The 17,536-nt window shown below is 32.5% G+C and overlaps 2 protein-coding genes across 2 annotated transcripts; one reads left to right on the forward strand and one right to left on the reverse strand.

Moving 5' to 3' along the window:
* Positions 1-1,478: 1,478 nt before the first annotated feature.
* On the reverse strand, positions 1,479-4,615 carry LOC111036185 (hormone receptor 4-like). Its single transcript, XM_022318116.1, has one exon. The coding sequence runs from the start codon at positions 4,613-4,615 to the stop codon at positions 3,443-3,445; it is 1,173 nt and encodes a 390-aa protein (XP_022173808.1). The 3' UTR covers positions 1,479-3,442.
* Positions 4,616-10,657: 6,042 nt separating this feature from the next.
* Positions 10,658-14,112, forward strand: LOC111036184 (vesicular glutamate transporter 1-like). Its single transcript, XM_022318115.1, has 10 exons — positions 10,658-10,791; positions 10,936-11,074; positions 11,974-12,207; positions 12,294-12,468; positions 12,791-12,922; positions 12,984-13,112; positions 13,170-13,303; positions 13,381-13,523; positions 13,597-13,717; positions 13,783-14,112. The coding sequence occupies exons 1-10, from the start codon at positions 10,766-10,768 to the stop codon at positions 13,945-13,947; spliced, it is 1,398 nt and encodes a 465-aa protein (XP_022173807.1). The 5' UTR covers positions 10,658-10,765; the 3' UTR covers positions 13,948-14,112.
* Positions 14,113-17,536: the final 3,424 nt, after the last annotated feature.

Here is a 17,536-nt window from a genome sequence, read left to right on the forward strand (position 1 = left end):
TTTCGTATTTATAATGTTTGCAATATTCCTCAGTCGTAATTACTTCCCTATATGAGCTATGTATAATAAAAAAAGTAGAAACTCGATTTTTAAATTTCTATTATAGTGCCGTCAACATAGTAAATAGAATATAATGCAAAGTGAGTACCTAATGAAAGTTGTTTTTATAGTTTTTAAAGTTTCGTATTGCACCTCATACATCGGACATTTTATCCTGACGGTACTTTCATTCTTGATTTTTCAAATTTCTTATTACCTATAACCATAGTTTCCTATAGTCGCCTTACAAGATAGTTCCTAATTTTGTTCTTGAACGTAGCTTCATTTGTTATATTTACAAACTACTTGTAACTTATATGTACAAAAAGTAAATTTATTAAGACAACAATGATGGGGTTGAATGTAATAATTTTAACTTGGGTTTATAATCCGCAGTTTAGATACCCTTGACTGAATAAACTTAATTTGGTTAAGTTGATCTTTGAGCCAATTCCGGTTTAGGCGTCTTCCTTAATATCCCAGGAGTATTTTTCACAACAGCTTTTAGACGAGAAGGTTTGATTGAGAATCTAGTTATGAGTGAGATCTTAGGTAATGAGTTATTACGAAAGGTTTTGTTTCCGCATAACAGTACTTATTTATGTTTTAATGAAGAAATTAATTTTAAAAAACACGGAAGATTGTTGATGATACATTTTGAAGGCACATTATCGATTGAAAAGCTTGCAGAATTTATATTTAGTTGGAAGATATATCCCTCCAAACAGTTAAGCCCCAAACAACATTCTGAGAAACCATATTAGCAACAAAAGTAACTTAATATGTAGTTTACAAGTTTATTATATAAGGGCCTAAATGTGTACCTATAGTATACAAAGAAAATTTTGAATTTTAAGGTGCCTGATAAGATAAAATTGAGAATTGATTTGTTTTTCTTTTAAACGCGGTGACAGTATTGGACGTCGTTCAAGTAGTAAACTAGTAACTTTAGATATATCGGGCTTAGGGTTTTCAGAAAATGCTTCATTATCGATGTTGGTATCTGCGGGCGACAATTTGGATCTAGTTTTTACTTTTTGAGATGAAAAGTGATAAATTCAAAATTCATGGAAAATGAATTTTTTATTTATAGGTTAGGTTCATTATCATACCATTTGAACAAAGCAAACACTGGCTTTTATGTCTAGTTTATAAATTAGTATTAGTACAGAGTAATATAATATACGAGTAACTCGCATAAGTGAAAGTTCGAAAAGTGTTAAATTACTGAATATTTAACTTGATCTATAGTATAATATAGCGTACATATAATATATTATATTATATATAGTTATAAACTTCTAAAAGGCACACTGTTTTTTAAAATAAATGCGAAGGAAACATAATATGGGAATATTGGAAATGATTTATAAAATGTAGACATAACCTACACAAAAATAACAAATTTAGATATTGAAACTTTTATTTATTTTAATTTAATAATAATTCTAAATAATATTATCAGCAGGTTTTTCTAATCAATACTAACAATAATTTAGCGAATAACAGTTTAGACACTTGACTTTCTATGCATGCATAGCAAAAGAAGATATAATAATAAATGATTTTATGTATCTAATGGTTATATTATATGATACATAATATGAAACATAATTTAACATAAAACAAAATAAGAAATAGTAAAACGCTAAATAACGATTAATTTCAATAACAATATTTAGATTAAATAATATTTATACAATAGAAAATACACTTAAACATTATTAATAATATATTGACACACTCGATTAATATTTAGTTGGAATTAAAAACATGACGAACCAATATTACATTCAATATAGTAGCTACCAAATTAATATGTATATAATTCACGAACAGAGGATATGGAGCCTAATATTATTATTGAAACATTATCATTAGACGATGATACACAAACTAAATGAATATTATATTTTACAATTTATCAAAAAAGATTAGTAACAATCATAATAATATACACACACCCACGCATAAATCTATACTATATTTACGAGTTCATTGCATACGTCATGACGTGATATCACGCAGGGAAAATGTTGTGTGTGAATATATAGGTAACCCTATACAGCTGATGTATAATATTATAGAGAGATGCATTTTAAAATCACTATCATTTGATTTCGGTCCATTTAATTTTAATATTAAAATTATACAAACAGTGATCACGTGACAATATTTATTAAGGCCAAAGGGGCATTTTAATCTATTTATCGGACCCCATTACAGAATTAAATTTATCCCCACCCTTCGTCGACCAACCCTCGTGGACACGGTTAATTATTACTCGTATTCGACTATGATTTGTATGGACATTTGTCATTTTTGTCGACCCTAATGGTCACCCTTGTTTTCGCATTAGAGGGTAAAGTGTATATATATATATATGACGTATATGCTGCGCAAAAAAGAAAACTACAAGACCGGCCAAAATCAAATTCGAGTAAAATAAAAAAATATGAACATTATCCATGCAAAGTAATTGAAAATTATTACCGTCTTGAACGCAGCTAATTTTTAATCCTATTTGAATGCGAATTAGCGTTAGGCTACACAATTCTATAACATGAGAAAAACACATGTGGCAAAAAAAACAACTGAGAGGTACCTATATAATACGTTACGATGGGTTTGTTTAATTTTAATTTTAATTCTATAAAACAAATCTCATTAACTAAAATTATGAGATCCGAATGAAATATATTATAAAGAAGGTATAGATTAAAAAATGATCATTCTATATTATTTAATAAATTACATTGATTGCGGTTAATAGGTTCGTTTCTATAGTTTGGTTATATGTATATTGTATAAGGTTGTGTTGTATAAATGAAAAATAATTTCGATACATAAAACGATTTGATTAGTTTTATGATTTTAAGATATTAAAATTTAATTTATTGTGAAAGCTTCGATAAGGGGGCACTAGTGGGTCGTGATTCGTGAGTTGTTCGTAAGAAAAACTCAATAAATCAATTAAAACGTAAGTAGGTATATAAATACATGTTGGTCTATATATACATTTACAAGAGTCTTCTGGGTGAAAAGATCTTCGTGTGAGGAGGACCTGTAATAATAACAGTATAATATGTGAGTGGTTAGTTTTTGTTCTTCGTACACTTAAGATGAAAGTTCACTCGATACCGGTCGAACAGGTACACCACTGTACACCGTTTGCGGTAACTTGGTATCTCCTCAATCATAATATGATAATATGTACCGTTTGTACCTAAGCGTAAGAGCAGTAAGATTCGCTCAATGTATTTGGAGGAATGAGTGGGTAGGTGTGACGGAGTTGCGTAAGGGTATGAGGAGAGAGGAAAAAAGGGACCTTCTAAACGCGATGGTCGTCCGCAAAGCGTGAGTACGAGGCATTGCGCCTCCGTCCGCCCGCGGCCGCCTTGCGTCATTTGGCCCCTTGGTGCTGGTGCGTCTGGTGGTGCTGTTGCTGCAACGGCGCGTCGTCCTCGTCGTCCAGCCGGTCACCCTCCTTGTCCTGATGCGCGGTCATGTGCCGCGTCAGGTGGTGCCGTTCCCGGAAGCTCTCGTCGCATACTGGACACCGGAGCTTGTCCATGTCCCGTCGCTTCTTGGCGTCTACACCGACGCCCGCGCCTCCCGCTCCCACTCCGCCACCAACACCGCCGCCTACACCGTTTCCAGCGCCAACGCCACCATTTCCGTCACCGCCTTTGTGGTGCGACCGCATGTGGTACACGAGATCGGACGTCATGCGGAAGCTCACGTTGCACTTAGCGCACACGTTCTGCGACGGTAACGTGAGCGCTGCCGCGGCAATGGACGCGGGCAACAGCATGGCCGGAAGAGCGGCCACGGCTGCTGCCGCAGCCGCCGCCTGCCCGAACTGCAACGGAGATGGTGACGACATCGACTGCAGCTGGTGGTGATGGTGGTGCTGTTGCTGCTGCTGCTGCTGCTGTTGCTGCTGATGGTGCTGGTGTGACTGCGGTGATGGTTGGAGAGGCGACGCGTAGTCTTTGCAGCCAACCGCGGTGGGTTGCGGCCGGGGCGGCATCATCAGCGCAAACGGTGACCGGAAGCCAAGCGGAAACGGTGACATAAAGTGCGCCGCGACAGGTGGCAGGGGTGGGCTGAGGCTGCACTCCTGCTGAGACTGAAGGTGATGTGGGTGGAGTGGTTGCTGCTGCAGGTTGTGATGTTGCTGGTGGTGCAGCTGGCTGTGATGCATGTAGGCTGCAAAATCCGAAGGTGGTGGCGTAGCCGGAGACGAGGCAGGCGACAATGATGACGGCGGATCCGGTGACACTTTGGTGAACGCCGACCGGGCGATGGGCTGAGCGGCCTGCATTGGCCGGGGCCTTCGCTTGCTCAGGTCATCCGGTGCCATTAGGAACGCCACGTCAAAACTCCGCTTCTGTGGCCGCTGGTGCAGCGCGACAACTGCCGCTGGCAACGACGTCTGCACCGGCTGCGCGATTCCGGCGGCCACTGGCGGTGAGTACCGCGATGGTGGTGACGATGACGCGGCCGTCGTCACGTTTCTGTGCTGATGGACGTCCATTGTCATTCTGCTAAACCGGTTGTAATCTGAAACCATCAGTTGACACATGAGATTATCGTTTTTAGTCACCATCGTGAGTATGTTATAATACACTCAAAAAACATATAACGTAATTGGTATCTTGCATTCGCAGCTGATCAGGACAAATTCAATAAATAAATTCAATGCACATATACTATATTATATCATAGACTGATTAAAGGTCGGAAAAGGATGTAATAATAACAGTGATCAGAATAATTTATTAAAACATAATATACAAATCTTTAAAGAGGAATTTACCAGATACATTCCAGAGTATGGTCCAGAATATGATACTACAACGACTTTAAGAAAATAATTCGTAATAATTCGACCTTTCAATGTCGGAGCCCAGAATGTTTCTGATGAAATGTGCAAGAAGAATCGATAGAACTTCGGAACGACAGAAATAGTGAGCAAGGTTTTTCTCCGCTATTAACTATAAACAAATAACAGAGATATCGTCTGAATCTAAGTAGCGATATGGGCAACAGCATCATTCCAAGGATCCTACAATCCTCGTCAAAGAAGCTCATGTTAATAAGTCACATAAATTAAGTAATTATTTTTACCTTTATTGTTTTTTTGAATAAAAATCTAACAATTTAAGTTTGTAAAATGTTATTTCAATATTAATTAAATACCGAAATTTGAATTTTTATATTTTTTTTACTTAATTAGTCTGATGTCAATAAAATAAGTTAAAATATTTTTACAAAATATAAATTGTATTTCTGATTTTATTATGTATACTTCTGTACTATAGAGATAGACTATAGAAATAGATAGTAGGGAAATTAAATCGGTGTCCGTGAAGATGAAAAATTTATGAATGTGGTCCTCGCCTTGTCGCCTAGTATTGAGTTGGAAACCACTGCGTTAAACAATGGTCCTTGAACGATAGAGATAGTTGTAGATGTAGGTATTTATTTGGTGGTTACAAATTACAATGACCAAAAACCGACGAAAAAGAAGAAGGACGAGATCAATTATTGTAGGTAATATGTAAGAAAGTATATCTTGATCAATTGTTTAAATTTCCTTGTTAATTCAAATGTACCTAAAAAAAATTCATAGTCCATTTAAATAGTCAGGCACAAAAAAATACAAACTCCATATAAACTATACCTGTACACATGTTTAGAGTTACAAAGAAAGAATAGAAGAGAAAATAGCTTAGCAACTGAACAGTTATTGTTGTTAATTGTACAACACCTAACCAACAACCGAGATGTTGTGACAATGTGACCTGTGTATTGATAATACGTTTTGTAGATCCTAATCGTTTAACGGAACATTATTACAATATAATATATTGTGTTTTGACAACGAAAACGTGCTGCAGCCGTAAAAGCCGGTGGTAAAAAATGGTTCTTGTAATACAGGTGATGGAATTATAATTTAACGACATTGGCGTGCAGCGTATTCAATTACTTTGTTACCCCTCAGTGTAGCTCGGTGTAATAATGTAATAATATCATGATTGTACACCGGGAAGAATACCGGAAATATTTCCCGCGTATTCGTAACGATTGAAACAACTCGACGACAGACTTAACGTTATTCTTCGTTGGAATGTGTGTTCGAAAACGATAATAATTGACATTTCTCTAGTGAATGTATGCACATTAAAATATTATATTTAATTATACGTCATAATAATCTGTATATTATTTATTTGTTTATTTATTTTGTAAGCATAAACAATTTTTCCTATCTTTTTAACCGTATAAGTAGGTAACTTCTTGTACGAAATCAGATTCTGAAAGGATAAACAAAGTATTGTTGTATCATATTAATTTAACGACATGCCGGAGTTGAGAACGTGTTAATTCTAATACTTTTTAATACTTGCGTGTTTTAAAACTTTTACAAAAAAGTTCAGATGAAAATAGTTTATATTCGTGTGTAGATTGCATTTCCATCAATTCTAAAATATATACTGATTTGTTTTTATATATATTATATACATATATCGTTATACCAAGTCTCTTAGACTCTAACCAACAATTATTTCTTGTCTGAGATTCGCTCTAAGAATATATCATTCGAGAATTTCTTTCACACATCTTATTCACACACTACGGTCTATTATTGTCACTGTAATTATATTATTTTATTGTACGTGAAGGTATTGAACATCGTATCACGCACGGTTGCTTTAGTATCTACGGCGATTTCAAATGAAATAGATAATGACGTTTGACTTATTAAATATTTTTACAATATGACTATTATTGCATATTATGTAAGTATATAATCGTGGTTATATTATCCATATTCCAAATTTATGACATTTTAGAAAATACACTTGAGAAATATACTTCTCAAGTATTATACAGATAATTATAATATAATATAATATTTGTCGTGACTCGTTATTAGTATAATCCGTGGTTGGATTTAATATTTACACCCGTGTAAGACGTGACTACAAAACTATAATTATTAGTAACTATAAAATAGTCAGTAGATGATATTAGTATATTATATATTTATTAGTATCTCATGGTAGACGTTGCATATAATTTTAGTTTACCGTTAAAATTGTAAGACATTTAAATACATTTTATTCCATAGGTATTGAGTGGAGAGGATACTGAGTGAATCAGAGAACATTCATATCGATAATTATTAATTGTACACATTTTTTTTTACATTATTTGAATTTATTACCTACATGATTTTTTTACTATTTGTCATCGATATAAGTTAACAAGTTTTTACTTTTTGATGAAGAACATTTACTTTTATTTCAATTCGAAAAAAGAAGAAATTTGATACATAAACATTATATTCCGAACGAGTAGTCAATTAGTTATAAGTTATGACTATAAGTTAATTTCTAATCATTGATACATTGTAAAAAATATTTTATTAAAATTAAATAGTAGATACATACTGATATAAATAGGAAAAAAGTACGAAAAATTGAATGTAGTATGTTAATTGGAAAAACAATAACCTAACCTATTTTACATATTCTTTGAGATGTAAAATATTTGATATTAATTTTATATAAACTTACCTATAATCTGTTTTTTTTTCTCTCAACACCTTTTTAGATCGTTAGGTGTATATTTGTATGGTTTTTTGTTAAAATATACAAAAATATGCAGAACATGCACTAACGTCAGAATATGCAAAAATATACACTATAAAATGTTGATATTTTATCAATCAATTAATGATTTGTGGGCACTCATTGACTGCATGTATATGATATTAAAAATAGCAGCATATATTTTATGCGAAATCCGTTCTTTAGTTATAACTTATAGGTATTTTATGCCGGTATCCCGCAAAACGTTAGACATTGGTCCACTACTTGCTCCTCGTCTAAACTTTGAACACTTAAAAGTTAATAATTAATTTAACTACCGGTTTGAAATTTTCAGAAAAACATTCTGTTACAGGGTATACAATTAAAAATGTATGTTATAATTTAAAAAATAAAAAATCTTAAAAAAATCGTGATGTTTAATTTATTTAATTTTAAAATTTTCCTGACCATTGGTTATCTAAACTTAGTGTTTAACAGTAATTTGTTCGTTTTTTGTAGCATTTTTACAGTAGATAATACAATTATTTACAAAAAATTTAAAAAATAATGATAAAAAATTGAAAAAAATATAATTTTATAAAATATTTTCTTGTAATGACTTCAGTATTCAAACAATGTAAGACATAAATTTTAAAAAACGTTAATACTTAAGGATATAATGAGTATTTACTGAAACACCCTGTATAAAATATACCATAATATTATACTGTTATCAGGCAATTATGATGGATTAAGATTATATGTACATTGTACCTACATAATATTAGGTATATTGTTTTATCTACGTTTATCAGGTTGAACTATGCGTGTGGGTCTTTGGGAATATATATTAATTTGTATATGTATTTTAAAGTATAATTAGGGAGCAAATTAATTCCGATTGATATACCTATACTTTATTACCTATAAATATGTGAGTCAAATAATAAATGGTTTATAGCTTATATCCACTAAGGTAAGGTATTTGTCAGACTTTGATACAATATCTCCTTGTATACACGTACAATTAATTTAATGAGGTAACGTGATTAATAATTATTTAATTCTAGTTTATCTTTTATAAAATAAAAACAAACAAATTATTATTATTATTTTTTGGTACGATTTAATAGATCTAATTTTATCGACCACGATTTCTCAAATTATATACAAGCATATTGCCAACAATAAATCATTTTAATTACCTATAGCGTAATGCGACACAACAGGTGTTTAATTTCCATAAAATATTATTATGACATGAAAACTAATCTTCAAAGTTTTGTGTTTATGAATTCAATAATGGACAATAATGTAATGTATTAATATACACGATGTATGGCGTGAATATAAATAATATAGGGCTTAAAATACTGAAAATAGTGTTAACTGCTGTACCGTAGAGTAGTGCAGTACCACATACGATGTGCAGTAGAACATACGGAGTATGCAGTACCAATAATATAACATCATATCTAGTGTAATGTGTACTACATACTTTTTAATGGATTATCAAAATAATCATGTCCGTATTTAACATTTATAGCATATTAATTTTTATTGTAGAAAAAAATTCTTAGTTGCTCGTTTGTTATTAGGGATTGATAAGCACAGTTAGGTTTTATCTAAAAATATAGTGAAACTTGATACGTAATATGGTATTACGGTATTGCCTATCTGATTCCATGTAGATCTGTGAATTTGATGCACTATAATATTATGAAATATTCAAAAATATTCATTAAAAATTCAAAAATATGTGACATTATAAATGTGGGTTGAACGGTAATATTCTAATAAATATTAAATGAATAAATAAAAAAAAATGTACATAAACAAATTTATAATACAAAAAAATGTCTATTATAAGCTTAATTAAAAAAACGTTTTGAATAATTTATGCTAAATAAGCTTTTAGTATTAAAATACCATGGTAATAAATATACCCTGGCTTTAAATTTTGTCAAAACCATAATTTTTTTCTACAAATATAAATTAAGATGTATAAATTTAATATCTCGCTTATTTTTAAATCAGAATGAAATTTATTGATTCCCAAAATGCCAAATCATTAAATTCACAACCTGTTATCAATCTTCAGGCAAATATTTGTGTCCTTGCCACAATACAATAAAACAACTTAATGTAAAAGACTAATAGTAAATGGAGTGAGTAAATTAAATTTATTTAAATACAAATATTACACATAATATTAATAAACACATGTTTATGTAAAAGTCATTCAATTAATTGTAGAAAATAAATTTGCAGGAGTTCAGTAATAAATGAAAAATTGTGAGTGCAAAGTACAAAAATGTTAGTCACTGATTTAATATATTTTATTATGCTTTGAACACACCATTACTTTAAAGTACCATTGACAATGTTCTATATAATGTATGTGTGAGTGATTTTAGACGATGAATGCAATCTTAAACCGCAGTATGAAACAATGTCCTATACGGTACGTTGAGCATCGAGAAACTGACCACTTGTTGATCAAAAAGGGATAGACGACTATGACAACTAACACTTTTGTTTGATACAAATATATATCGTAGACCGAATGATACGCAGATTATTTTCTTTCCAAGATCCCGCCTAGGCATACAATTTCATATTCAGTTAGCTACTTCAGGGCTATAATAATACCAGCCGAATTGACGACGGCCAATCGCTTATAAATTATTATACTGTACGGTACTTCTAGCTGATTACAATATTATAATAAGTTAAGGTATACGATACACTATCTGTCTTAACGAATAATTGTGAATGATTTTTTAAATAAGTATACCTATAAAATAGTGAAAATTGTATTCCTCGGCTCATTGATGATTTTTATTCAATCATTATTTTAAATGTTACGCCCAACGTGTTACGTAAGAACAACAAAACGATATCACTACGAGTCATGACGTGTATAATATTATGCATACCTCATTCACCTGAGACTACCTAGTAGGTACGACCTGCAAACTAGACCGTTAGAGAGGTAGAACCTAGACACCGCCGAACTATTGACGGCTAAATCGTCGACCGAGGAAGTGGTATAAGAATAACATTCTAATAAACCCACAGCAGTCTTTCGTGGCATTGCTACGGAGCGCGTTCAGTTAGCCATGGACCGGCCACCCGAAAACCTTAGGTACATACCATGTTGTTATACGTTTCGCGGTCATTGTTGGCACAAACACGACAGCAAAAAAAAACATAAAATAGAATATAATAGAATATTTAAACGTGTTCGTCAATGTATAATATGAGTAGTTGTATTTTGTGTTTCCCACAGCGATGGCCAACCGCCGTTTTGGAAACAGCGCAGGAACTTGGTCGCGTTCCTGGCATTTTTGGGTTTCTTCAACGTCTACACCCTTCGGGTAAACTTGAGCGTCGGAATCGTAGCAATGACGTCGTCCTCAGACACGCGGGTGAGTTGTAATTCAATGCAAATTTGTTTGCTGGTTGTAATTATCAACATTTGAAACTAGCGTATCAAATAACGTATAAATGCACTTTTCGGATTTGTTTGAAACTTTTACCTTTTATCTAACAGCATTTTTGTCTCCATACATTCTCGTTACAAACGCGTGTGTTAATAGTTTCGAATACAACATAGGTATATGTTATTATCACGATAACGCCTAGGGAAATGAAAGTAAAAACGAGAAATGTTATCATTAATTTGAGGTCAGTTCATATACATACACAATACGTTTTTTGTCTATACATATATTATATGGACAAGAAAAACCACTCTTATACTTATAAGAGTACATCAAACTATGCCATTATTTATTTTATGAAATTGCATTTGCAATTTGCAATTATTTTTCACTCTGATTATAATATACCGACTGCAAACTAAAACGTGTTGAGGTATGGTATATAGTACGACCGCAAACACTCGCATATAGGTGCCATTCTACTTTCTTTTACGCATATTTTACTGTTGTATATTTTAGTGTCGTCTGAGATAATATCGCGCGCTCTAAATGAAAGTCGATTGGTGTGGACATATTATAAACTATGTAATATTAACAATATAATTATTCATGCCGATATAAATGATCGTAGTGTTTCCACGTAGTTCTGTATTAATCATTAATGGACCAAATTTCTTCGGACATAATATCAGGTAATTTATTACTTATAGACTATATAGTTACACTATATAAATTATAAGCATTAGATAAATGTTTAATCAAACCGAGCTGAGAACAATTATTAATACTACAGTGTAAAACAAATTTCAAATAATCTCCAAAAATATTGAAAAATGCATATTATTACTAAACATATACAATAAAGGGTAGTAATTTGATTGCAGACGAGCGAATTCGACTGGGGCCCAGAACTTCGTGGCGCGATTTTGAGTTCGTTCTTTTATGGATACATTTCTACGCAACTGATCGGTGGTTTGCTGGGTGCAAAGATAGGGGGTGTGAAATTGATCGGTTACGGAGTCTTCAGCACCTCGATCCTAACGATCCTCACCCCCGTTGCTGCCAGATATTCGGTTTATCTAGTCATTGTTCTCAGAGTCATCGAGGGAGTGTTCGAGGTATGTATACATACATATATACGTGATTCGCTCAACCCTCTAAATATCACCAACAATATTGAAACTTAAGCTATTGTTGTGCCCAGGGAGTTGTATATCCTGGCATACATGCCGTGTGGTCGAGATGGGCGCCACCCGCGGAACGCACCCGGCTGGGATCGTTTGCTTTTTCCGGTAGTTTTGTGGGTACTGTTGTCGGATACCCGATGTGCGGTTGGTTAGCCGAAAAATACGGTTGGCCATCTACGTTTTACGTACCAGGTATGTGTTTGAATAATAATTATTACATGCTTATTTCGTCAAAAAGATAATAGGAAGCCATTGATATAATAATTTAATAATTTAAAAGTTCAATAGTAGGTACATATACTATCCAATAGGTAAAATATATTATTGCATACATATTTATTTCATTAAAATATCATTATACACACATATATTATAGTACGTATTGGTAAAAATTATAATGTTGTAAACATGGATTTTGTCATCATTATTCAGAGTCATGCATGTAAATCCCCCCTTCCAATGGTCGTCCTACAGTTTTAATATAATAACATCACATAATTTCGTTCATTTATAGGTATTGTAGCTATAATTTGGTGTGTGGTTTGGTTGACATGTATCACCGAATCCCCAGTAGAAGACAAACACATCACGAAAGAAGAGCTCAAGTATATTGTGGATTCAATAGGTCCGACGGATGACACTAAAAGTAAATGAATTGTTTCAACATCTTATTTTGTATACATCATAAATATATTATTTTTTTATAGTCAGCTTTGTAGACTACCCCTGGAAAGATATATTAACATCGATGCCAGTTTGGGCGATAACGTGTGCCCATTTTTGTGAAAACTGGGGATTCTACACGTTACTTACGCAGTTACCAAGCTACATGAACGGTAATTATACAATTCTAACTTAAACAATAACTAGGTTAATTTTATTTTGGTCTGCAGACGTACTGAAATTTAACATTGGAAAAGGAAGTTTACTATCAGCTCTACCATATCTCGTCATGTCCATTATTCTTCAGTTTAGTGGGTTTTTTGTAGATTGGCTTCGGAAAAATGAAATACTCACTACTACACAAGTATGTATTTATATATTAAGTCTTATGCAACTGCTGCAGTATATAAATTTATAAATTCTCCAAAATGACTTTCATAGGTAAGAAAAGTTTTCAACTGTGGTGCTTTTGTAAGCCAAACTATTTTCATGTATTTAGCATCGAATTCTACATCTGAAATTGGATCTATAATTTGTTTAACGCTGGCAGTGGGTCTGGGAGCATTTGCTTGGTCCGGATTCAGGTAATGGATTTTTTTTTTCATAATCTACAAAAGTTACTTAAATCTGAACCAATTATTTAATTACAATTCACAGCATTAACCCATTAGATATAGCCCCTCAATACGCCAGTATTTTGTTGGGAATTTCCAACACGTTTGCAACTATACCTGGCATTGTCAGTCCTATGTTGGCCGGTATTATTGTGCAAAACAAAGTCAGTATTTTTATACTTTTATCTGATTCAAGAACTAATTAAATTATTATTTATTACATTTCTAGAGCGCAGAAGAATGGCAATGGGTGTTCTTAATTTCTAGTGGTATATATATGTTTGGAGCAGTATTTTATGGCATATTTGCTTCAGGAGAACGACAACCATGGGCCGAAATTAAAATTGAAGAAAAGAATGGTCACGATAATAAAACTTTCGATATCAAAGTTTAAGCTAATATAAAATTAGAATTTTCAATGTTCATAATTTTGAAAAATTTTGATTGTAAATATAAATTTTGTTCAAAAAAATCCTACCTTTTGAAACAATTTGTCCATTTGTAATTTATGGGTAAATGTATGTTGTTTCAGTTTTAATTGAGCGATTGTGATAGAAAAGAAGTATTGAATACTGTTTATTAAAAGACTACCTTAAACTGTAAACATTTATTTTAAAAATGTGATTCAAGTTCTAAATACATTGTTTATTAAATTAATAAAATGATTTATGTACAATGTACATTATAATTTATAGTACGTGTGTATTATCATTATGTACTCTACAAATTTTGGAACAATTACCTATTCAAAACAATTTTTTTTATTTTTATTTATTAATTTGACTTTTAATAATTGTTTTATAGGTTATTAATTCCTAGACAGACTTAGAACTCACTGATTATAGTACCTAACACTAATTATAACTACCAATATTGTAATTATAAATTGTCGACTATTTCGATGCTCAGTGGTCGAGTACCTATATATTATTATGTATATAGGTCTTAATAGGTTATTATAGCATACTCGTAAATGGTACATACTATCATCATTACTAGCCTTATAAATAAATACTTCAAGTAATAAATATTATCGTAAAATAATATTGACGAAGGAAATCAAATCTATGACACTATATTATACTATTATTCTATATTATCGATACAGTATCATGAGCCACGTCGTAAACGTTCGGGCACAATAATATATATTGCGTAATATACAATAATACTATAAATGTATAAACATAATTACGACATAATAATACATATAGGTACCTAACCACATAATTCTTATACAGCTTAAATTATTATCGCAATATTAAGTACCTGTATTCATCCACGATTCCGGAAGGTTCGTTATTCCGCAAAGGCAAACGGCATCAATCCACTTGCGACCGTTGCGAACGCCGGCGATACACTCGTCCCCGCGGCGCACGTGCTGCCCGCGATAATATAAAAGGACTCGGAGATCCCGGTGGCGTGTATTCTGGGAGGGGCGGGACCGGGCCAGACCAATCCCGGCTCACCGGGGGCGGCTCGGCGCATATGCCCTGTGCCGCCGACGCCCCGCGCGGTCACTATACGGTTCGCATCGTTTTAAATAATATCATATTATTATTATTATTATTATTATTATTATTATTATTAATATTTTCTACGCGGGTGCGAGTGAGCGAGTGCGCTTTGGTATGCGTGCGTTTCCCACCCACTCTCACTTCACACCCACCGTAGTTGCAGCCTGACCGCGACCGTGCTTATGTGTGTGTGTGTGTGTGTGTGTGTGTGTGTGTGTGTGTGTGTGTACTAAATTATTATGTATATAGGAATAGTATTGCAGCGCGAGAGATGTTGTCCAGTCGCCGAGGGGTGCATTGTCGAGAAGAGTGGGGAAGGGGGGTGGTTGTCGGAACTGGACGAAATTTGGGGAGTGCGAGAGAAAGAAATTAAAAAACAATAAAATGTAAACCCAGAGCGTGGACGTGCGTATGGCGTATGTATATATGTATATTGTATATATTATATTATTATATCGTATGCGCATGTGGTCTAAAAGTCGAGTGGCCTTATGCTATATGCGAGTGGGGTGGTGTACTGCAGCAGAAAACGAAGGAGAGCCCCGCTTAGTACGGATGAATACATTATATATTTTATAACGTAAACCGATCTATATGTGTGTGAGTGTGTGTAAGTGTGTGGTGTGCGTGTGTAAGTTTTCATTATACCGCGACAAGTGTCTGTAGGATTCAAGTGTATTTCACAAATGTCGTTCATGATTAATTTGAGATCCGACCCGACCAGACAAAATATTACTAGTATTCATAAAACGCGGTGAATTTGAAAATGATTTCAACCTTGAGCTAGGTACTTTGAGAATTTGCAAACTATGAAATGCCAAAAAACATAATGCGAATATTTAATCGATACATCTAAAAAATCTGTTTAATGGAAAAAATATATTATATGCCTAACTACATTTTTCTCGATTAAATTGACGGAATAATCAGAACTGGGATTTGGACTAGGCTTAACCTAACCTTAGAGTCTTCAGAACTCTTCTTTTCTTTTCATAGAAATAATATTTTTATCTACATTCTACCTACATATGTTTTTATTAATTTACTATGTACTTGTATGTAAAAGTAGTAGTAGAGTAGTATTGTTAGTCAGTGGTTTAATATATTTATTGCGCGCCTAAATAGTTTATTTTTGTAAATGTGTTGTCTGCTAACGTAACGAATACAATTATAAAAATTGCACAGAATTAACCAAATCTATTTTGAATATTTGGCGCCGATAAAACAAAATTAAAAGTACCTTTTGAATTTTGAATACCTATTTGTATATTACTGTAATAGCACTACTATAATTTATAATTTATAGGTATTATTTGTTACTTACAACCTACTCATATCATATTTTATATAATATGTAACGAAACATTACAGTACTACAGTAGGAGATCTATATATACAATATACATAAGTAATCAATGTAAAAGTATAACTTTATATTAGTACCTATATAAATATTTAATTGTTGACGTTTGATAGAATTATCCTATCTATTTGAACTTTAAAGTCTACGTATTCGAAATATTTTCAGCAGCAGCCGTCGATCGTCAGCTGTTGTGGTTTTTATTTTATATTATTTACTATCTATTTAAGTACTTAAATTAGAATTACAATATTTAGTCTATATGGGTATTGAATTAGTAAATTCGAAGACTCACGATTGGTAGTAATAAATTAAATGGTGCACATAGGAGAAAATTGCAATGAACATATTGAAGTAATTAAAACATACTAGAATCATCAATGGATTTTGAACAGTAAATATAGACATAGGTTTGCTGGCGACCACGGTCATCTATGATTATCTATCAGAACCGTGCCGACGATAAATAAACCAAAGAACAACCAAACATAAACATTATTGGTATTCATTATTGTTGTTTTCTAATAATTGTACATACTTGTATTATATTTTATATTTATTATTATTTATCATGAAAATAAGCTTAAAAAATTCATAAATTTTGTATGTACTATTTAAAATTGTACAAAAAATCGTTGTACCATGATTATTTAAATTTTTTATTTTTTATTTTGAACTATTTTATGCTACATAAAACTACATTACCGTAAGATAGGTAGACTGATGCGATAAACTTCCTTTTTATCGGGTAAAAAAATTATTCTCACTTTTCAAAATAAATATGTGGTGGATCTTAGCTCTCTTCTTATCCATGCTCTAGGCCGCTTGTTTTTTTATTAACCTAAAAGTAAAAGAATGAATGTAAAGAATGAGTTAACCTAACATTGAAAATAGTTATTGAAAACACCATTGGGAAGTGAAAAATTAAAAAGCTTATTCGATGTGCGTTTACATGTGCACAAGAAGTAGTCAATGTAGCTCAAAATAAGTGGAGAGTGGCTAAGAATTTGCTTGTATAGTACGCTATATGCATAATATGTATTAAGTGTCTACTCATTGTTTCAAAAGATTGTAACATTTGTATACATAATTAATTGAGAAATTAA

Source organism: Myzus persicae, unplaced genomic scaffold (genome assembly GCF_001856785.1).
Source record: "Myzus persicae strain clone G006 unplaced genomic scaffold, MPER_G0061.0, whole genome shotgun sequence".
In the NCBI taxonomy this organism is placed as follows: domain Eukaryota; kingdom Metazoa; phylum Arthropoda; class Insecta; order Hemiptera; family Aphididae; genus Myzus; species Myzus persicae.